At 38.4% G+C, this 24,005-nt stretch overlaps 1 protein-coding gene and 1 long non-coding RNA gene across 2 annotated transcripts in view; one reads left to right on the top strand and one right to left on the bottom strand.

The window, feature by feature from the left end:
- The window catches only part of Spef2 (sperm flagellar 2), a 194,739-nt gene that overhangs the window by 10,183 nt on the left and 160,551 nt on the right, over positions 1-24,005 (bottom strand). The window contains 6 exon segments of the mRNA XM_060380473.1: positions 2,818-2,997; positions 5,807-5,899; positions 11,136-11,318; positions 11,892-11,998; positions 20,887-21,116; positions 23,511-23,649. Of these exon segments, the coding sequence (XP_060236456.1) occupies positions 2,818-2,997; positions 5,807-5,899; positions 11,136-11,318; positions 11,892-11,998; positions 20,887-21,116; positions 23,511-23,649 (932 nt within the window).
- On the top strand, positions 1,433-11,316 carry LOC132653126 (uncharacterized). The gene is made up of 3 exons (XR_009590845.1): positions 1,433-1,549; positions 2,345-2,403; positions 11,202-11,316. It is a non-coding gene; the product is annotated as an uncharacterized LOC132653126 (long non-coding RNA).

Here is a 24,005-nt window from a genome sequence, read left to right as displayed (position 1 = left end):
CGATGCTTATTCTAAGCATCACTTGTCTCTAGTTTGTGTAAACATGCCACCATTTGTTCTCTGTAATTGTCAATGCTCAGCCAGTGCTGAGCAATGGAGAGACTAGGGTGGGACATCCTGGTCCAGATGGGAGGAGAAGGGAGTGAGTGGGAGGAACTGGAGAGGCAGATCAGCAGAAAAGGACTTGGAACCATGAGGAGAGATGAACTGTACCTAAGATATGACTAAAAGCAAGTATAATAGGTAAAATCTGAATGGTAGGAAACTGTGGGCTTGGAGTTTTAGGATGGAGTAACTATTGCCCAGCATTGTGCTCTAGGTTAATTAAATAAATCTTAGTCTCTGTGTGGTGATTTGGGTATACAGAATAACCACTGTTTAACTAAAAGATAAATCAATAATAAATATTGATAATCTACAACATATAGCGATGGCTTTGGCATGGCCTCTCAGTCTTTGCTCTTTCTTACTCTGGGAAGAATTACTTGCTCCTCTCCTTGTATCCTTTCTCCAACAGCTGAGCCTTTGTTTCTTCCACCACTGCACCCCTTCTTTTTCAGCTCTATTCACAAGCACGAGCATTTGCTGTGTGCAGATACTTTGAAAAGCATGCGACAAGGTTCCAACTTGACCTAGACTCCAGATGAAGATAATCTGGCCACAGGAGATTGGATGGATGAACAAAGCCCAGCCTAATGGGGTTGCAGAGCTAAGAAGGAAGGGAGACACGAGCTCTCATCCTTCATTCAGAAGTTATCTACCATTGATGACTGCTCACAAATGAACAATTAGTTTTCTCCAACAGAGCCTCATTGTATAAAAATAAAATTCTCTTGCTCAGCAGTGATGGCCAACACAAAACAAACTCAGCGGTATCTTTGGAGTTTTTTTTTTTTTTTTTTTTGTCTTATACTTTGTCAGGGCTTAAATCTTACAGGTCCTTTGCACATGTATTTTGTTTGGGTTCCAATTTTGTATTTTTGTGTGTGATATTATGTGTGTGTGTGCTTTTTGTGCTTTTTCTTGGTTCTTTTTCTTCATTTTTTAAATTTTATTATTATTATTAGAAAGAGAAGGTGTATATTTGCGTGGGTGGGTAAGTGGGGAGGATCTCAGAGGAGTTAGGGGAAGGGAAACCATAATCAGAATATATTGCATTAAAATATATTTTCAACTAAATATATGTTTGTATGTTATAAATAAGAATATATGTGTATAAACATATATATTACCTCCCTCTATATGTATATATTCTATTACCTCCTTGTTTGGAACATCATTGTTTTGTTTCTTAGGGCATAGATTAGGCAACTAGATGGCATCCCTTCAGAAGAGAAAAACTGTCTTTTAATCTATCAGAGACCTGAGGCTAAGCAACGAGCTTGATTTACAAAATTGAAGAATTTCAGTCTAGCATTGTCAACCTTCTTTCCAGAACGTGCTCTAAGTCTGAGGATGCAGAGCAAGTACCTACTGGCAACTAACACACTGGCTTCAGTCTGCTGAATCTAGTAGAAGATGCCTTCATGGAAGTTACTGTGTGAGCAATGTAGGTACCAGAGGGGACAGGTGGGACAGAGAAGTGCAGCCATCATCTGAGATCAGGGAAATTCTCTGACCCTGGGACAGCAATTGCACCGAGACCTCGGGCCAGGCTGTGATGTAGGATTAGTCGTAAATCCAGTATTAATTTAAGGGAAGCACAATCTATATAGGGATATGGAGACATCACTGTGATAGTGCCAAATGCCCACCCCAGGAGAGCTGGCTATACCTAAGTTACTTATGTGGGAAAATTCTGAAGTGGCTTTCTATTGCAGAAAAACCCCAATACTCCTTACTTGTATATTTGATACCTACCACATATGTGTTGAATCATTAGCTACAGCATATACATCTGAAGATCCCCATGTCAGCTTATGGGGTACCAGTCTGTCCTCACTCTAGTCTGGTGCTTATGGACAAACTTCAGGTTCAAATATACTAGAGCGTCGCTCTACAAGTGAATGCTGTCCGGGGACTCTCTCATTTCTTCCTGATTATCTCTATTTTGACAGATACATGTGAAAAGGCAATAAGCATGGCTGAGACCCCGGAGGGTCTGGACAACAGCCCCCCCACTGTGTCCACAAAGGGCACAGAAAGAAACATTCTGTCCCTGGGAGAACAGATCAGGAATCAAAAGCAAGAAAGAGCGTAATTGGGCAACAGGGAAAAGTGTCCCTTTGTACCTGACAGGAGGCCTTTCAACCTGAGTGTGCAAAGGACTCCCTATCTCTTAGAAGTTAGAGAGGCAATGTATGGTGGTTTCTGAATTAACTAGAACGTTTGTGTGCCCTTTCAGGAACATGAAGCAAATGCCTGTGGTTTCAAGGCTGAAATACCATCAAAAGCCATATTCATGTGAGTAGTGTGCCAGGTCTGACCTTACTTTGGATAAATCTTTCACATACTCTAAAATGCATGGATCAGGTTTAATAATCCACTTCATTTGTGTGTCTCATGATGAGTACTCGTTGCAAAACCCAGTCTAGTCTGCTGCATTTAGAGCAGACTTCAATCCTACTGAGGGACTTTGAAGGGATGTTAATTTTACTACAGAAGTGGAAGGCTTTGAGTTCCCTGACTCTTATTAAACTGAGGAAGGTTTGCTGGAAGACCAGGTACATGTAAGGCAATGTGTTGAAGACCCAGAAAAATACGGTGAAGAGAAGTGAGTGCCTGCTGTCACGAGTTTCAATTCTTCTGGCGTCCTCCTTCTGGCGTCCTTGCTTCCACCCAGAATACACAGTTGTTGCGTTTGTGCCGTGTAGTTACCTTTTCTGCAGTCAGCATAGGTGTTTCAATCGGCTGGAAGATGTGAGTCCCCACAGCCACACTGAGGGCCCTGTAGACCCCTTCCAGAGTGTCCGGGTGGCATGCAAAATACAGCAACATCTGAGTGTAGTCGAGCTGAGGTGGATATTTCTCAAAGTCAGCAAACAACCTAAAGAAGAACTGTCAGACATACAATTTGTAAATGCACATAAAATGGGTTCACTGTGGCAGTTAGGAGGTAGGCAGGGCAATGAAACATAGAGACTCCAGATGAGCCTTACCTGGATGTACACAACGGTGAGACAGCAAGTGGCCATTTTATCAGGCCGCTAACTCTGTGGTAATGGCTACATGACATGACCATGAAGACAGATCCACTGCTTAGGTCACTCAACAAATGCTTATTGAGTACCTTAACGCACTATGCATGGACTTTTAAAGTCTTTAAAATACAGCTAGTAAGAAATGTCTGCTAGACACGATGCTGATGCAGTACTGAACTTAGTGCAGCCATGGTTAGCTGCCCATCAACTTCTCACCACAGAAGGAAGGGGCAGGGCCGCCTGAATCCCTACCCACCGCTTATTAACATTTAATCATTTCATGGTGACAGGGAGGCATGGCAGTTTCTTCAGTGGTAGAATTATGTAAACTGCCCATGCTCCAGTAAGTGTCCACCCGTCCATGCTCATACAGGCAACCCTATTTAAATTCAGTGGGTCACCTATTCAAAAAGACAAAAGTAAGAGGGAAGAGAGTGACTTGTTGGGAAGAAAAGGGTTTCAGTAGGGAGAAGGGAGGAATATGAGACTGGATAATAAGGGCTGGAAATACTTTTATTTATTATATATGTATATATACATATATGTATCTATGTAACTGTCAATGGGTAAAAAGTGGCATAAGAAGCAAGCAAGCAAGCAAGCAAGCAAGCAAGCAAACAACAAAACCCCATAGTATGGAGGATGTAAGTAGTGTTGTGGGGACCTCATAGTTTTAGAGGAGCAAGTAGTGTTTGGTTGCATTTTATGATCCCTCAGATGTTCAGAGTGATGCTGAGAATCCCCAAGGTTGGGTGTGGTGTGTGTGCATGCGTATGTGTCTGCATGTGCGCATGTGTGTGCATGCGTGAAAACGTCACTGTGCTCATCTTTTCTGTCCTGTGGACACCACACAACATATACGCATGCGTGCACCCACCTACCCTGCCACTCATCTTTGCTCATGTGACTCTTTCTCAGATTCCGCAGTTTGCCTCCTTTCCTCCATATAGTTATCTACCAGTAGGTTAAAGCCACACTTTTCTATGTATCTAAAGCCACTTCCTGTTTCACTACTGGATAAACAGCTACAAATCTGATCATGGTTTGATATATTTTCTATGTGGAGTGATCATCAAGTAGACGATTTGTCCCCAAGGACTGAGGAACCTATTCATATTACTGGAAGATGTGCTCCTAAAATCATATGGAAACCACCTTCCGAGAGCTATATATGAAGACAAGGGTGGCAGCACATACCCTGAATCCTAGCATTCGAGATGAAGAGGCAGGCACCCCAGTGAACATATGGAGTCTCCAGTCAGCTAGGGCTACATACTTATACCTTTGTCCCAAAGAAAGAAATGGATTATGGGATAATTTATCTCAACCCTCCATATTAAAAGTATCAACAAACAACCATTAACCCCAAATACCAACCACATATCTCAGACCTTGCCGGTAACCACACGGCTGCTCCTTCAACTTAAATGTTATAAAGGTGTTTTATCCAAATTTAAACTTCCGTTTGGAGCTAATGACTAACTAGAAACAGAACCATAAATATATTATACAGAATTAGCTGTGATGTCTAAATTTACAACTCAGGTTTTCTACTGTATCACCAAATGTGGCTATGCTTGGGTATATACATACGTACATACAAACACACACACACACATATATGTGTATGTGTATATATATATATATATATATATATATATTTAATCATTTATATAGAATGACTTTCAGATTTTAAGGTTCTGCTTCTATTGTGGCCTCAGAGATACAAGTGGACTTTACTGCTATTATTGATGTCATACTGAGGATAGCAAACTCCTTATGGAGATGGGTAATATTTCATGTAAATCTTGCTGGGTTCAACAAAATGAAAGGAAGAAGATGGAACAAATACTTGTAAAATGACAGAATTTTTACCACAGTTTTAGAATTAGAAGATGTTGATGAATTTTATTATTGGAAGGATTTAATATTAAATATGAAAAGAAATCTGAAATTCAAGAGAGTCCCTGGACATTTCCAGTAATTATATTGGTAACAGAAGATTTTGGTCTGTCCCCTCCCCTAGAATTTCTCTACAAAGAATGGTTCCCTGGATGAATATTAAAGTTTGGACTTTGATATCTTCTTCAATTTCTTTCTTTAGAGACTTGAAGTTTTTTTATACAGATCTTTCACTTGCTTGGTTAGAGTCACACCAAGGTACTTTATGTTATTAGTGGCTATTGTAAAGGGGAGTGGTATAAGGGGAGAAGGGTGGGGTTGGGAAGAGATGAAGGAGGGGGCCATAGCTGGGATACAAATTGAATAAATTATAATAAATGATAATAATAAAATAATTAAAAAGTAGATCTGCATTACCCATGCATGTGGGAGATCTGTGGAAGCAATAAAATGTGATTTCTTACATTGTCAAAAAGAAAGTTTGGACTTTGGGGAAACAACAAAGGATCTAAGAAGCAAGAACAGAATCAGGGGAGACTCATCAACTCAAGTGGAAGAACAGAAATAAAATAACCATTGCCACATACTGCATAAAAATTATTCATGGTCAACATGGGTATGAGTTTCCATGTGTAATCACAGTACTTGACAGAATGATACTGGGTCAAGATTGCTGCATGTTCTAGGCACCAGCCTGAATTACAGAATGATAATTTCAAAAAATCAATAATAACAATAACAATAATAATAATCTTATTAATTACCTTTATAAGATGATCATTCCTATTGAATGGCAAGGGTTCGAGGGGATTTTCTGGAATTTTTACATCTTCATCTCCTGTAAACCACAGACCAGCCTAAAGACAACACACACACACACACACACACACACACAGACAGAAAAAAAAATAGAATGAAAATCGTCAACATATTGTGCAGAGGTAACAGTTCCTCTTAAAGCCAAAGATGAAAACAATACTGTTTTACTTTCTACCCAGTGGTCTCTGAAATATAGGGTAGAGTATACACAGAGAGTCTGGATAAAATACTAGATTTGCATTTGCATTTCTTTTAATGTCGTCCTTCCATTATTTTTATTTTCATATGTGGTAAAGTATGTGTTAGTGCTGTGTACCCACATGTGATACTCAAATAAAAGTCAACAGAGTAGGGATGTTAGCTATGTTTTAGTGTTTGAAGTATTAAAGTCATTTGGCAGTTACTACTGTAGCTTAAGCACCTACTGACTATACTTTGGAGGAGTCTGTTTGTTGATAACAGGAGCTCTCATTTCCCATATTCTGATCACATCATCAAAGTTTCTTCCTTTTCCTATTTGGCAATGCTTCCACCATCTTTTCTTTCTTTCCATTTCCAGTGCTACTACCTTGCTATAGAGCCATATGACCTCTGCCACACACCAGCCACTCAGTAAACTTAAAAGTTTGTTTCTAGTCTCCCTCTTGTTTCAGCTTTTTGTTAAAATATGATTCTATAGAATTGCCCAGACTTTCAATGTTGCTACACTGTTCTCTGCTCAGATCCAGTGTTTGATCTTGGTCTTTAGGTCATATCATTCTGTCAGGAGCCATTAAAAGAGAGCATTAGAGAGGTAGGGCTTCTGGAAGTAGATCTGGTATTTTGTAAGATCTATACCATGATGCACCCCAGAATTGCTTCCAGTCTCTGACAACCCTGTCATTTTTGCACTGTTGCATCTCTCTAAATTCTGGTAGGGTGTAAATAGTCACTTTCTGGTATTTACCCACTCTGATTGGACAAACTTCCTATGGGATCTCATTGAAGATGTACTGTTGTTCAGACAAACTCATTCCTGATTAGGGAATTCATGATTTGATTCAACAACTTTAAAGTTAAATTGTTTTAGAACTTCTTAAACAATTTTAGAAAGTTTATGGCTGCAATAAATACCTTTAGGAACCTCCAGATGCCTCACTAAGAGACAGGCTTATGGCATATTTGTAGCCTCAGATAGTCTTCATTTATGAATCCTAGTATACGCTATAAATATAGGCAAGTTGGTTTAAACTTCTCATGAACCCAAATTATACTCAGACCACCAAACAATGCCTAATTAAGTACAAACCTTAATGTCAAAATATATACAAACTATTCTGTTATAATTCCTTATACTTTGTCACCTTATGGCCTTATATACTGTCAGTTTAAATTTATTTTGTTTCTTAGCATGAAAGACAGATAAAATTATTGTACTGAACTCATGATAAACTAAGAAATAGCTGGAAAATGTGTAGCCAGGTCAGTCATAGTTGAAAAGAAAAAGATATATATTCTTATAACTTTTAGACCCTGTCAACCTTTAGGTCTTGTCAAACTTTGTCTCTCTGAACTCACTATGAACTTATAATGGATACATAGATAAGAAATGTTTAGTTTTAAAACATGTAACCTGTTAAATTTTAGAATTCATCTGTTTTTGTAATTAATTGCCTTTTTGACTATGAGGTAATTCTTTTTTCTGGGATCTTTGTCTCAGAGGTATAAAGCTATGACCATACAATAAATTTTGGCAGAATCATGTTGGCAGAAGCCAGGTGGTGGAAGCCTGCTGGAAATTGCTTCATCCATGAGTTGTAACTATGTATACAGATATGTGTTTACATGTAAATATTTCCATGTGTCTGTTTTTGTACATGTGTTGCATGAGTGTATGTCAATTGTATATATGTAAGGAGCTACTTCTGTATCATCCATTGAATGCGTGTATGAATATGTACAGGTCTTTATGACTTATTATTTGTATATGTGTCCATACGAGCTGATACTACAGAGTTAGTAGCCTAAACTTGCTGCATTTTCTCTAGAGGAGCTGCTAACAGAAAGCAACATCATTGTCACATGTAAGCTTGTGGGAACTCGTTGAAGTTGAAGTTTTTAACTTCCTCTTCCCTTTTCCTTGATCATGTGTACGTGAATGGTCTTTGCTTACTTTCCTCTTTTTCTTTAGCAGATTCAGGATCCAACTATCTGCCTAAGATAAGCAGGGAAAAGTTTACTTTATCCTGTGGAGGCCTCCACAGTACCCTGCTCCTGAGCAGGAGTTAATCTTAGATCAAAGAACCTTTTTTACAACCCCTTGCAGGTTTGACTAGAATCCTTACAGTTCTGGCTACAGGAATAATGGTGAAGAGCTTAGGTTTTTCTCCATAGCAGCAGTGCAGCCAGTTCCTAGACCTAGAGAAGGAGTCCTAGCCCCCCCACCCATTTATTTTTCTTTAAATTTCCTATGTTATTGGTTGCCTGAGCCACCAAACAGGGGATCTGCATCTTGTCCCAGATCCTACCCTGGACCCTGGACTCCGGATCTTTGACAAAGCAGAGAGAGACATTAGCTGCAGACTTTGGCATTTAACATTATCATCTGTGCCTAAGGTGACTTCTAGATTCCGTTTCACTTATACAGATTAATATTTGTTTCTAGACCAGACATAGATTACACTAGCACAGAGAGGCTCCTTTAATCTCTATTTCCTTTAAGGACCATCCTGACCTGACTATAGTACAACCTTGGCAATTCTGCCATTTCTTTTGAGTTATTATTCATGCCTGTCATTTGTCACCCTGCATAAATAGTTGAGTTGAAAGATTATATCTTGAGAAGCTTGAGTTTTATATCTGGTAAGCACACACACACACACACACACACACACACACACACACAATGTTGTACGTAGGTTGTCTTCCAGAGTGACAACCAGTGCTAACACCATCTACTAGCAGGATTCGCTAGGTTGCCTAACTTGGCTCAGGCCTATGCTTAACACCTTCTTTACTTCCTTCCAAGAATTATAGCACTTTCAGCAATTGTAGTGGTAGCTTTGGGTTTCCTGCAGAAGAGAAGCATTTTTTTTTCTACAATGAAAAGGAGACTCTTTACAACTAACAGAAATTAAAAAAATACTGTATCTGACAAGAAAATATGCTCTATGATATTATTAGCAAGCTACTCTGGAGGAAATGCCAATGAACTTGAAGACACATCAGAAAAAAAAAAACAATACAAATAACTTGAATAAAATTGTAGTGATATGAAATATGCAGCTATGTTGTAATGTGCTTAAATTGAGAAGCAACATTCAGTTAACTGTGTATTGCCTTACAGGATTAATAGGTTATTTCTCTTTAAAACATCAAAAAATTCTTTGTGTTCTTATACTAAAACTTGACCAAAGAATTTTGCACTATTTGTGTTTTTTTTTTTTTTTTTTTTTTTTTTTTTTTTTTTTTTTAGAGAAGTTCTATTATGTTTATTTTGGTCCTAGAACATCTGAATGATTGAGTCTATGGGAAACATGCACTCTCATAGGTAAAAAATGAGTTGGTGCCTCAAAAGTATAAAATCAATTCTCTATGTTCATTTCTACATTATACATTCTATAGTCTGAGTATACCTCTACATAGGACACTTTGGATAGTGGCAGAAGGTGCAAGAAGCAAAAGGCAAATAAGACTTTATACTCATTACATAGCCATGGATCAGATTCGGAACAAATTTTAGGAGTTGCAGGAATAGGCACATGACTAAATGGGTATTGTAGTGAAGTTGCAAATAGTCAAAGGAGAAGGGTAGACCAACAAAAAGACAGCTCTTTCTTCTCAGAAAACTGGATTCCAGCACCACAGTTATGTTATTTTACTGTTCTAATGTAACATATTTAATACATCACATAAAATTTCCTCCAGACATGGCTTTAATTTTTCCCCCATGAAACATCTCCCATGCCTAGCTCTATCCCAGAATCCTTTCTGTCTTCGTCCCACCTCCTATTTCTTTCCTCAGCAATAGGCCGTTCACGTTTTTTTTTTATTTTTTATTTTTTATAATTGACAGGCAATGCATCCATACAATACACAAGAGATTCCTTCAACAAGTGTCAACATTCCTAATTTGCTGTTGGAGAAGTCCATACATCAGAACTCAATCGGCCAAAAAGAAACTCATTAGGATTCAAGTGTTTCTTCATTTAGTTCAATATGTGAGACAGGGACCCCTGGGTTACCTAAGAAAAATGATGCCACCTATTAATTTTAAACAAGACAAAGACAGGAAACTCTGTAAGCTTTCAGTGATGAAACATGGAAAATAAATTCCTACAGACAACCACCCTTCTTCAAAGTTAGGGCCCTATAAGTGATTCCATCCTTGCTGTGTCTCATGATATCAAAAGGTGAACAAATCACATTCAGTTAACAGATGAAAGAAGTAATTCAAGCACCCCTGTCAGAGAAATTTCATTGCCAATCATAACATTCAAAATTCTCAAAAACAGATTAAATTTCACATATTTGATTTGATCTATCATCTATCTATCTATCTACCTATCATCATCTATCTCTACTTTCTTCCTAATGAAAAACAAATTTCTACAATCATCTATAATCTGGCTTTCTAAAAATTCTAGAAATCCTGTGCTATAACCAGACCCAGTTATATTCCACTTACCAAGTCCAATGAGCAGGTACTGTGTTCTGGGTTACCGACTGTCCATAGGTGATTTCACCTGTTTATGTTTTCAACATCTACTTCCATGGCCTCTGGATCTGCTATCAGATGGGATATTTTTGCCTGCATATCTATAGACATTTTAAACTCAATCTGTCAAAACAAGTCCCACTATCCACTAACTCCTTCATTCCAAAAGGAAAAAAAAATAACAAAAACAAACAAAAAACAGAAACATCCTGCAGGCGTGTTTTTCACCACTCCCCTTATTATCCTTGGGGGTAGAGGGTACCAAGAAGTGGATTATTTATAACTCTGATTATGGTTTTAATATACAGCCATGGGCAATAACCACTGGCTGAGAACTCAGGAGAAGAGTAATGAAGGTTTTGTGACTTTATTAAGGACACTTAGTTCTGCAGAAAATTTTGGCTTTATTTTATTTTTCTGATGCTTTCCCTGGGGTTGGAAGCCAAACTTCTGCCCAGGACTTTGACTCTGTCTGTGTTGCATAAATATATATGCTTTTAAGGCGTATAAGAGCGACCTGAAATGTGATGTGTTATCAGTTAGCTGGGTACCTGTGAAGAAAAAGTATGCTGGTCTACCTGCATATACTGTTCGAAGGTGATGGTGCCTCTCTGTGCTACATCCATGGCCTTAAACCTCTGCAGGGTCTCCAGGAGCTCCTCCTCCAGTGGGATGGGCCATGGCATGGCTGCGACCATCAAGAACTTCCTCCAGTCCACGAACTCTGAGTTGACTGTTAATAAAGATGTTATCTCCTGCAACTGGAAGAAAACAGGAAATCTCACTGGAATGTTTGTGTAACTAACTCCTCCTAAGGCTTTCAGAGTTTGGTTCCAAGAGAAGGATTTCATATTGTCTCGCAGAGCCAGTAATAACTGACCCACAGCAGCCAATAACTAGAAGAGATTTCATTTTTTTTTGTTGTTGTTGTTTTGACATTCATGGGTTTTGTTTACTGTTACTCATCCAATTTGCTCATGTCAGTTAACTTTGTATCTTTACAAGTGGAAGGTTAAAGACCAGGGATATAAGATACTAATAGGTTATGTGCTAACTATTTAGTTCCCTAGGACTTTCACAATGAGATTATGTTGAAAATCAAGGACTTTCAAAGTCATCTACTGTTACTTGTCAAGGTAGTTGTAAACTGGTCGTAATTAGGCCAGTGTCTGAAATATTTCAGTGTTAGGTCATTGATAATATGGTTTACCTCAGTCATTTAAATTTCTTTGATTTCTTGATAGTGCCTCAAACTGTGTAAGTACTAGTTACCTTAGGACTATTTTAAGGCTGGCGTTAGGGGCTTTTCGATCACAAAGAAAGCAGAAGCTTACATCAGGTGGGGTGAGGTGACTCCAGCTGCTGGGAAGGCTATTCGTTCCAAAGTTCAGGGTCAGCAAGTCAAGCAAAATGTCCGTGAATGCTTTATTTCCTATTATGCCTACAGCACAAGAACACATGCATTTATGTATTTGTTTACTGCCATTTGTACTGCATTACAGCTTATTCTGTTAAAACAGAAACTATGTATTAACTTTCTAAATTCCTTAGCACTGCAACCCTTCCCGGGAAAGAAGCTACTTAAATAAAATAAAATAAAAATTTCTGATGTTTCTTGTTATCTCTGAAAAATGACCTCTTTGGTCATTTGGTCAAAGAAAAATTTTCATTTCTGATTGAGCAAATATTGATATTGCATAAATTTTATGTTAAAATCTTCTGGCCAGGCAGTTGTGGCACACACCTTTAATTTCAGCACTTGGGAGGCAGAGGCAGATGGATCTCTGTGTTTGAGGCCAGCCTGGTATGCAAAACTAGTACCAGAATAGTCAAAGCTAGGCAGAGAGAAACCTTGTCTTCAAAAACCAAAACCAAACAAATAAGCAAGCAAGCAAGCAAAAAACAAAAACCCTTCTTTGATATTGTTTTAAATGGGTTGAATTTTTAAAAGAAACACTGTTTTGTTATACCTGGTTGGACACAAGAGTGAAACATTTTGTATTTCAAATGCATGCATGCAAGGCAACAGCTATAATGAAGGTAGTCTCTACCTCTCAGTTTGTCTTCCAGTTAGCAATGGCTTGTTTTGTAACTGCAGAAAGATTTGGATGGGTAAGCCAATGATATTAAAGGTTCTAATTAACCATAAAACAGCATTAAATTTCCAATTGCCTTGCTCTTGCATACTAATCTACTTAAGCATATCTAAAAGATACCCAAACTTTGATTCTTATTCTAAATTGAATGCACATGCACTAGAAACAGAGAAACAAAAATAAATCTTAAGAAAAACAAGCAGTTGGCTAACACACAACAGAGGTACCTTCTAGAAATATGAGAGATGAGTTATATACATCCGCATATCTGGGAGGAACACCATAAAGAGCTGTTCTTTTTTTTTTCTTCAGAAATAACAAAAGTGAATTAGACAAAGCATCCTCAAGTTTCATTTTACATCCGAGTTTTCACCACATAAACTTTACCGTTTCTTCTAACCTCTAGAGAAATGCAGCTGTCCCTTTAAGATGTCCGTGGTTCAGACCATGCGGACAGTTCCAAGTTTGTAAGGTAATATTATGAGTAGAAAGAGTTCACCCTTTTTCTTTCCAAATACTTAACCATCCATAGGTAACTCCGAGATGAATTTTATGTTATTTTAATTTCACTGAAGCATCTGATATTAATCATGAGAACATTTTCCGGGGTAAAAAATTTCCCTCTAAATAAAGGTTTAAATGATGCCACTTTGGGTTTCAGATATTAGAAATAAACCAACCATGTTCTTCATGATGGGACTGCAAATAAAATCTATTAAAACTGCAAAGAGAACCAAAGCGCTTACAAATTCTGGTAATTGCAAGATGTGGTCTCATTGTCTCTAATGGCAGCATTAGGAAGCAAAATGTTGTAAAGTGATATTTTCAGTTTACATAGGAATTGTTTACCTGAGATCTTAGTGTGAAATGTAAAAACCAATTTTTTTGGCCTTGTTACTCAATGTCCATGACATTTAGACATCTGACTTTCATATTCCAAATGGTGACAGTTTCAATGACAAAGTTTGTCCAAAGCTTATTTTTTATAAATTTGCATCTGTTTAGCCTGTTAATTACCCACTGCAACTGGAGTTTAGAATTATCCAGGAACAAGAGTCAGTTGGATGGCCAGTGTAAGATAACTAAGTAATAGTTTGCTCACCCTTAGAGAAAATATTCAGAAAGATGACATTGAAATATCACCTAGAAGCATCAGCCTTCACCCGAAGAATTGAAACATAAAATGATAGGAAAATGAGTCTGCTTTGTATCTCTTTGTATGTTTGGAAAAGGCCAAGTGTCTTTTGTGTTTGAGGCAAAGACTGGCCGCTACTAATTTTTTTTTTTTCTGTGATCAGTAACAAAGTCAACATAATTGGCATCATTCATCACTTTCGTCTTGGCTTTCTGAGTTTGGTGAGCTGTCCAGATGTGGTCCCTTGTGAGCCGTTGATGACTGTGTCCTTGTAGTCCATAGACGTATAGCATTCCTAGGGTCGAAGCTGCTGATGTCTGGAGAGTTCAGCTGAATGATTAAGATGTCCGTCATGCTTTCAGCCATGATTTTCTCATCCACAGGTAGGTGGGTGAGCTTCGTCCGCCTATACCCTCGTTCTGGTTCTGCTGAACTTGCAGGGAGGGTCAGCACTAAGTCTACAAGTGTCAGAATATTTGGATACTTATGGGAGTAAATGGAGTTTACAAACTCCCAGGTCAGCTTTCGAATGTTCTGAAACCTGGGAGGGAAGATGAAGGAAAAGAAAGGTTGAGAGACCTAACTTTGATCCACTTACTGATACATGATTCAGTTTGCCTTCTTACTGACCTGCCATAAATTTCTAATTTTAACATGCTCCATTCAGCGTCTACTTCATCAGTTTTCACATTGGCAGCTTCTAGAACTGGTTTATAATGTGAAATCAGGGTGGATATCTCTTTTTTTCCAAATTCTGTAATCCATGCAGATAAATAAAAATGTCACATACCTAAAATGACGGCATGCAATCAAAGTAGAGAGAGACCAGAGCTATTGGCGCCTATGGGTTACCTTGATTTATCTTCATAGGCCACATTTTAAAGCTTCCAATCATAGTTGCTCTCACCACATCTAGGCTGGCATCTCTGAAACAGCCTTGCAACCTCTTGATAAGATGTGTTAAAACCACTGTTCTCACAGCAGAAATGTTTGCTTTTCCCCTGAGGCAGTAACTGTGAAAGTGTGAGGCTGAATCCACCCTGCGTTCTTTTGGCCCTGGTCTGGAGAAGATCACCCAAATAAAGAATTAAATGAAAGCATAACAGGAAAATAATATCCTAAGTCAAATCATCTACCTTGGCAGACCCTCAGAGGTCCTCAACCTTTCACCTTGACTGATAGATCTGAAGCAGTTCCAGTGTTGACTCCAAGGCAGCAAATACATCTGCAATTGAAGAATTTCTGTTCTGACTGGCGTGGGACAGGACACTAAGGACACTAAGGATGTCTGTTAAGAAATGTGCAAATTTGATGATATCAGCTTGGAGAATGAGATCTAGAAGTTCTTTGGCTTTCTGTTGACTGTTGTCATTTTGGCCTTTATCTGCCTGTAACACAAGTTGGGAATGCTGTTTGGGGTCTTCTCTTATATTAAAAATTTTACTCCAAAAAAAAAAGTTTCAGTAACATTATTTCGTGATATGCTGAAAATTTCATTTCAAGATTACTTACTGAATGGAGATGCTGAACGATTGCTGGGTATCCTCTGAGGAAGTTCTGGAGGGCTGCCTGTAGTTCAGGAAACCACCTCCTGCCTCCCATCGGAGAAGGCATCCCAGGTCGGAGATGGAGGCCTCTGAAGGCCGTCATCAGAGAACTCTTAAGAAGGGGAGATTTGCAGTACAAGTGGTAAATATTGGTAAGGAGTGCCTCGAGGTCATTGTACAAGGGCACACTGTGGAGCACTGCTCGGTAGGACAGTTCTAGGCGGTGTGCAAGGCAATACACACTTTGCACACACGGCTGTATTGCTCTCAAGAGCAGGGCCACTCTGTCCTCCTCCTCTATTCCAGGGGAGTCATCGCTTCCAAAACCAACCAACTTCCTTGCCCAGTCTTTGCTTGACAGCTGAAGCTGAAGATTCCTCTCTAGAGTTTTCTCAATGGCATGTTTGATTGTCCAAGGGTCTCTTTGTTCTACGGACTGCATCCCGACAATCTGACATGCCACTTTCCCTGCATGTGCAAACTGAACATAGACCACCTTGGCTTCCTTGGCTAGACTGTCTGCAATTCCATCACTGATGACAGAGAAAAATTTACTTTTTCCTAGTTTTTCTCTTAGTCTTTCCCTTTCTACTTCAGCAATGAAATGTATAAACGTTCTTGCTGATTTGTTAGTTCTGAAGACTGGGCCAATATCAACACCCTTCATATCGTCCAACTTACACATCCAAATAAAATCTCTGAGGGGACGCCCGGTCTTTGCGAGAGCGTGGCATGATCTAAATAAGTTCTCCACTCTCCCGAGAGTCACTTGGCTCATGGTTCTGGCCATCCGCTCGGTGGCACCTCTGCCCGCGGGAGAACCGCTTGCTGTTTCCATTAGTGACGCCGTGGCGTGGGCTTCACTGAGGTGATGCGCGCTGAGAAACTGAGCCTTGAAGTTGTCTGTGCCATAGAGAAAACCCACTTGACTGCCCCCTGATTTTACCCCGTGCTTGCGGCACAGGACACAGAACATAAGGTTTAATAGCTCGTCATATACAAGCCAAGGGTATTTTTTTAGCCAAATTTTCAAAAACTGGTGATTTCTTTCTGGTAGGTGGTAGTCAACTTCACGTGACTTTTTCTGTCTTTTGGTGACTGGAATCATGGCATCTGGAGAGTGTTTGCCTTAAAAACAGTAACAGCAACAACAAAACTCCACATGATTATTTAAGAACTCCTTCCATCATGTCTCTTCCCATCCACATCTGGCTCTCAAATACATTATATATTACTTATGTAATATATAAGTATAGTATAGTATAGTATAGTATATAATTAATGAGTATTTATCATCTATAATATATAACACATACATATACAATATACATTACGTATAATATGATGAACACAATTGTTGCTCATATGCACAGAAATATAGGGCTAATCATTTTGGCCTGGGCAACCTACTTATCACCAACTTGTCCTGAAGAAAACAGACTCCCCTTTTTGATAACCACAGACTGTAGCTCCTCAGCTAGGGCGGCAGAGCTTTTTGAGGGCCCCTTTCTCTGTCTATGGTGCAGTGTTGGCTGGTGTGGTCTTGTGCAGGCCCTCTTTAGGCAAGATAGCATTGAGAGTTCACGGGTTCAGCCTCCCTGTCATAGCCAGAAAACACAATTTCACTGCAGCCTTCCCTGACTGTCCCAGTATTCTTGTATTTTTCCCATACTCAGTAACAGTCCATTTGTATTTTGGAATCATGAGAGCAGCATGAGCAAGCACCCAGTGAATTAGGGAGCCCCTCTTCCCAGTGACCTACAAGAAATCATCCATGAACATTTTCCCAGAACAGGAAGGGAGGGACCATTTTCTAAATTATAATAGTCACTGGGGTAGTGTGGTCTTTATTTGTCTTGCCCTTTACTAGAATTTTCTGCAGATTTATCTACTTCAACCTCAATTGTATGGTTAGAGTCAGACAGTTCTTTTTGAAGTCTTTTTTTTTTTTTTTTTGGTCAAATGATTGGCACTTGATCTTGGTAAACCCATTTAATTCTCTTTGCCTCATTGATTCCTTTGTAAAATTATATTAAAGATTATAAAATTATTATGAAGATTAAAGTTAGTAACATATTTAAAGAAAAAATTTGAATGAACAGAAGTCTTCATTTAAACAAAGGATAGAAGTTTAGGAAATAGTGTTTAAAGTGATATATGCTAAACTGTCCTCACTTGTTCACGATACATTCTAGACACGTATCAAATATCACACTATCCCAGAAATACGAACAATTTTCACACGTCAATTTTAAAAATGAGATTCAAAACATGCTACTAACAATGGAACATGTAAACATGCTGTATCGCATTACTTTCCACAGGGGAGTAACCTATAGGTTAAATACAAATCTGTGTAGACTACGGATCACTCTCAACAATCATAGTGAATAAAAGAGGCCAAGTCAAAGCTTACAAGTTGATTTTTTTTCATGTGTTCATGTAATGAAGAAACCATGTGGGGACATTTTGCATATGGGAATACATAAATAACTGCTGTTAGGCTAGCCGTTCATCACCTGGAATGAGCGAGGTGAGCACAGAGACTAGCTGATCTGAGCTGTGCACTGCCTCATAGGTGTGTCCAATTGACATCAATTAATTCCTGTGTCCCTTTACAGTGTACATTATGCAGAAGCTAGCTTTTTAAAGCTAGTTAGGTATTTAGCATAGAAAAATTGGAAAATACATAAAACAGAAAATCAGTGCTCTACAAACAACAAAAAAATAAATATGATTTGTAAGTAATATTTTAAAAAGTGTAAAGCAACTGTGGGTATGGGCACCAAAGATTATAAATCTGGGGTAATTTATGAGGTTAGGAGAGATGAACAAAGGTCAGGCAGACACCCAGGGAGAACAATTTAAGCATTTGTAGCCCAACTCCTGGAAATGGTAAATCATTCTGTGCTGAGACCCCTGAGATGCATTAAAAAAAAAAAAAAAAAATCATTGCTTTCCCTTTCCTTTTTGAATAGAAAAAACATTGACAATGAACATTACTTGAGCTCAGGATACCAAACACCGAGATTAAGTATTTAACATATATTTTAAAATAACACACAGGATGCATATTTTTTTTCAATGGAGTGTTGTTTGTTCACGATATGGTTAAACTTAGACAATCATTAACCTTCAAAACCCCCACATCTCACATAGAGCGCTGCACCTTTTTTCTAAATGACAATAGTTATCTGTGGAAGGGTTAGTTCTCCAGATGAGTGTGTTGGGGGTGGAGGACACTCCTCTGATAAAGACCTGTCATCTAATTTTCTGCAGTTCATACCACTGTGGAAGGAAATACAGTCCAGTCTCCTGACCATTCACCCAACATCCATCCTCCTCTACTCTTCGCAATGTATTTTCTGAAGTTTGTTCCTCTAAATTTAAATACCCTCTGCATCCTTGTCACCAAATCATTCCATGCTTCCATAGATTTGCTAAATTTTTTCCTCATTTCTTTTCTGGACCAGTCTTGCTCACTGCATACCAATTCTTGACTTTGCACTCCTGGACACTTAGCCAAATTTCATATTCTTGTCTCATAATTAACCCACTGCCTTATATTACACTTTTCTTTGCCTATCTTTTCAAGTCACACTCTACACTCCCCCATAGCAAATGGTTTTCTTTTAATGATACTTAAAAAAAAAAAAAGTTTAGCTATACCGACTTTCCTCCTTCCATTTCAAGTCTCTTGTGGTGGTTTGAATAAAAATGGCCCCTCTAGGCTCACATATGTTAATGCTTCATTATCAGGGAGTGGCACTACCTGAGGATTAGGATATTTGGCCTTATTAGAAGAAACCAAGCCCAGTCTCTGCGTCTGTCTTTATCTCTGTCTCTGTCTCTCTCTCTACTGCCTGTGGATACAGATGTAGAACTCTCAGCTACTTCGTTAGCACCATGTCTGCTTATGTGCTCTCGTTCTTCCCACCATGATAATGAACTTAACCTCTAAAACTGTAAGCAAACCCCAATTAAATGCTTTTTTTTTGGAAGTGTTGGCATGACAATAGTTTCTCTTTACAGAAACAGAACAGTGATAAGATATCTCTCTTGCTGTTTCATCATTGTCTGGCAATGATCATTCTCTATTATATTCAGAAAAAGATAAATTTTATCAGTAGACACACTTTTATTTCAAATTTTCCAGAGTTCATCTGTTGATGAAATAAATGCATTTGCTTTTTAGTTTTAAACGCTTAGTTGGAATCTAAACTTTGACTCTGAGGATATAGTAAGGAATGTAATAGTCACCATGAATACTAGGATCACTTTTGAAAGGAATTGTGAAAGGCTTATAATTTTTAAAACTCCACTTCCACCTACTTAAATGCCTCCAAATGCTTTTTGTTAGGCTACTAAATGGAACAGTTTCCTCTTAGTCATCATCCTGAAGGTGTACCTTAAATCATGTATTATTTTAGAATTGTATACCTACCTATCTTTTTATTTTAAATGTAAAAAAATATAACATGTACAAAATGAACAATGTCGTCAGTTCAAAATAAAATGATGTGATAAAGGGCACTGTAGGAGCTGACACGTCGGTGTATGTATTCACCCAAGCAAACACATGTGCGTCTTGCCACGCATTGGCCTTGTCAAGAAGCTTTACAGACTACAGAATGAATCATCACTGTTATTGTCAATACTTTCTACGGATTTCTGAAAATGCTGGGACTAATTTTCAAAAAGTGAGATTGTGATTATATTAAAGCTCATTGACTATCTCTAGAAAAAAAGACACAATTTTCCAATAATGAGGACATTTAAGGAAAGTAAAATAACCCTACTTATGAGAGACAACTTAGTTCCCACATAAGATGAAGGAACTATGAATTATCAGTGTCCAAAAGGTACATGGCCACAGACACACTGTTCAATTGCTTTGTGACTGAGCGTTCAATCCCAATGATTATAGGTGGTCTGAATCACATAGCATAGAAATTAGTGGACTCATTGCAGAAACCACAAAACTGTAATGACAAAATGTGAAGGGATTCAATAATTTGTGTGAAGAAAACAACATATGCATTCATATAAGCGAATTAATTAGGCAAGTATATACCAGTAACTCATTGGGTTCTACTCAATCTACAATGCACAGAAAGAAAAGGCAGTTCCAAGAGGGACATCTTCACCTCCTACTATCCCTCCGCTGGCTAGATGGAAACACAAACTTGGGATCCCCAACACATCTCTACTTAGGAGTATGCACAAAGACTATCTGCAAACTGTCAGGTAGAGTCAAGCTTACCAGTGTGTCTCCAAGAGAGGAGGAAGACAGGAGAAAAGAGTTACCAGGGATGGCCACTGCCCACGACCACACTGCTGCACTGCTTGACTGACAGTCACTGGGATTCTCCTGCTGGCTTAATTCAGATGAATGCTGTGCCAAGCAAATATCTGGCAAAACTAGAACAGAGCATGGTCTTCTTGCAGAACCCTGTGCTCCTACAGAACTCATTTGTCTCTGGCCAAGTGATGGCCACTGGATGCAATTTCAGTCATCTTTGTGTTCCACCAGCAGCAATTCCTTTCTTACCTTTAGGCGCCATATCTAAGAACTGCTCCCGAAGACTATCAAGCTGTTTGATTGTTAGGCTGCTATTTTCTTCCTTTTCTATGGGTGGAGGGCGGATTGGTGGGGGAGCATCTGGGAAGACTTTTATGTCTCCGTTGATGTAGAAGTCTTCTTGGCTTAAATAAATTTCATTTTGAATTTTTGTAGCTGTTTCAATGTGGTAGCGAGCTACTTCAGTCAGTTTCTCTATACTGAAAGGAGTAAAATGAACAGGCTGACCTCCATTGAAGATACGAAGTTAATAATTTAATAAGACGCACACGCAGTCACACACACACAAGCTAACATTACAGGATAAGTTAGATGATTCTATAGGTATTTAAAACTTTTAACTTGTATTTAGCAGGGTGCAAATTAGTAAAGATAAAAAGCAAAATATCATCTTACTAAGTATGTAATATAGTTCAGTTTAATGCAAAGCCGAACAAGAATAAGGCCTGTTAAATTTGTTTTTTTTTAAAAGTTTATTATTTATTATTTATACATTATTCTGCCTGCATGCCAGAAGAGGGCACCAGATCTCATTATAGGTGGCTGTGAGCCATCATGTGGTTGCTGGGAATTGAATTGAGGACCATTTGGGAAAACAGCTAGTGCTCTTAACCTCTGAGCCATATCTCCAACCCCCTAAATTTGGTTTGATTAGTATTGAAATATACTTTCCTACATAAGAAAGATTACACCAAATGTTAGATTAATTTTCAGAATAAGCTAATGTGGCATATCACAGTTTAGTAACTGTTTAGAACTGTTTCTTTGGAAACAGGATAAATTATAAGGTGAATCAAATTTGCTCGTTTACTTCTAGAAAATTAAAAATAGCTTTTCTCCAGCTTTATCTCAAGGGATTTAATGTTACCTAAGACATATTGGCAGTGTAGCCCCTGGCGCACAAAATCTGAAGCTGGATATGTACCAATGAAAGGGTTACCATGGTACAGAAGAAATAGCAATGGGCCCCAGGGTCCCATCTAGAGCTTGTGCTTGACATGGTTCTATGCTAAGTCATGGGTCTGTTAGTGCTTTATCTTTGAAACGAAACCACTGACATTTACTCCCTCTTTTGTAATGGTTTACAAGAAAACACATATCATGGATATAAATAGTTGGGGAATAGTTAATGGCTTAGACATTATACATGATTAAGTGTACAGCCACTGGAATAAGGACAAGAGCTTGTCTTGATCTCTTGGTGAAGATGGAACATCATGAGAAAACACATACTTATTCTCTCTTTGTATGACGAGAAACAAATATTTGTATACTGACACTTAAAAAAATGTTATGGTTCTTGTCCTTGAAAAGGCGCCCTTGAATTCAACTCATAAATGCTCTTTGTGAATGCCCATAGAGTATTTGCTAATTAGATTGTGATTTAGAGTGTTCTGGTGCTGGGGGGGGGGGGGTTTACGCAGGAAGAGTATCATGTAGATCTTGAATCCATGTGACTAACGGGTGTCTCCACATAGGCTGAGATATGGCCAGAACCACAATAGCAGGTGATTGTGCGCCACCTAGTGGAGGGTCACTATGAGGAACTTCAATAGAGAAGAAGAAGAAAAAAAAAAAGTCAAGGAAAAATAAATTTGGAGCTCAAAGGGATGTGACAGTCCCTCTCTGTGTCTCTTTCTCATCAGGAGTAGTTTTTTTAATGTCATGTTTTGTGATTTCTTGTGGTCAGAGTACATCACATTATAGATTCAGAAGGTGAACATATACACAACACAAATATGAAAAGTATGAGTACATCACACAGAATTAATATCTGTATATACTTGATAGACACTTGGGAGGAAGCTAGGAATCCTAAGAACTCAGGTGAAACGCTTTCATTTCTAAGCGGCAGACTAGGGCCACAAATCACTGCAAAGCTAACAGTGATTGATTTCCTGCCCACTAGTAATATTCTGTGTCATACGTGATGGTAGCAAGAATACCAGACAGAAATGAGTGTGTCTGGATGTTTTTTAATTTCCTACTGTGGGACAACGCTGAACAACTGGGCTGAAGATTTTAACAGTGAAACTTTCATGATGAGACTAAAGAAAGCCAGACACAAAAGCTGCTTACAGAGAGTAATTTCTGTTTCTGAGAACATTTGCCATTTCATGCCCATTCTCACACAACTTCAGAACTCTCAGCAAATGTTCGCAATCTACCCTGTAATACACACATGCAGCTCGAGCCAAAACTGGTGCAATAGCCCGCCTGGAGCCTTTTTTGTAAATAAAGCTGATGAGCCCTAAGCACTCCTGCCTAGTACTCACTTGTGGATAATTTGGGAATCCCAGGCTTCTGGATTTAAATGATCTGTAATATTAACATGCAGACTGAAGAGTGAAAACTGAACACCTGAAGTGGAAATGATATTGCAACTGAGCCTTCTGATATACAGTCTACTGCCAGAAAACTTTACATATACATACACACATGAAAGAGAGAGGGGGGGTGAGCTTACACACACAGACACACCAACACACATATCACGTGTGTATTTGCGTGTAATTTAAGTCTGTGGACCTCTTGTTAAATTTTGCACTTCTGGCATTTAGTATGGTTTTTCTTTTAGTTGTGGAGAACCTTACCTGGCCATTTCATTCAAGTATCTCTCACCAAGCCACTTCTCCATGAGCCTGAAGACATCAATCACCTTTGTTACTAACTCTTCAAGGACAGTCAAAGTTTTTGACTTTATTAGTTCAAGTCGAAATTGCGTGGCTGCTTCTATTTTAAAAAGAAACTGGATGTAAGCTAAATAAACTGAACTCAGAAAGGGAAATATTATGCTTTCCTGTTCATATGGAATTTGTATTTTAAAAATACATGAAAACAGAGTGGAAGTTATTTAAAAAGAGGAAACATATGAAAGGGGATCAAGAGAGAGTAATGATGGATAGACATGACCAAAATATGTTTTATGCATGCATGAAATGATCATAATGAAACCTCTTCTTTTATAAAATTAGTATACACAAATAAGTAAAAGCGAAAAGTGTATTTTAACGTATTATATATACATGCATTTTTACCATGAAACAAATTCCCTTTTTATGTCACTCTCGTGTGTGAAGTTTCATTTA

The sequence above is a fragment of the Meriones unguiculatus genome, chromosome 3 (assembly GCF_030254825.1).
Source record: "Meriones unguiculatus strain TT.TT164.6M chromosome 3, Bangor_MerUng_6.1, whole genome shotgun sequence".
NCBI lineage: Eukaryota > Metazoa > Chordata > Mammalia > Rodentia > Muridae > Meriones > Meriones unguiculatus.
Note: the sequence above shows the minus strand (reverse complement) of the source record. Positions and strands in the feature narration are given on the sequence as shown.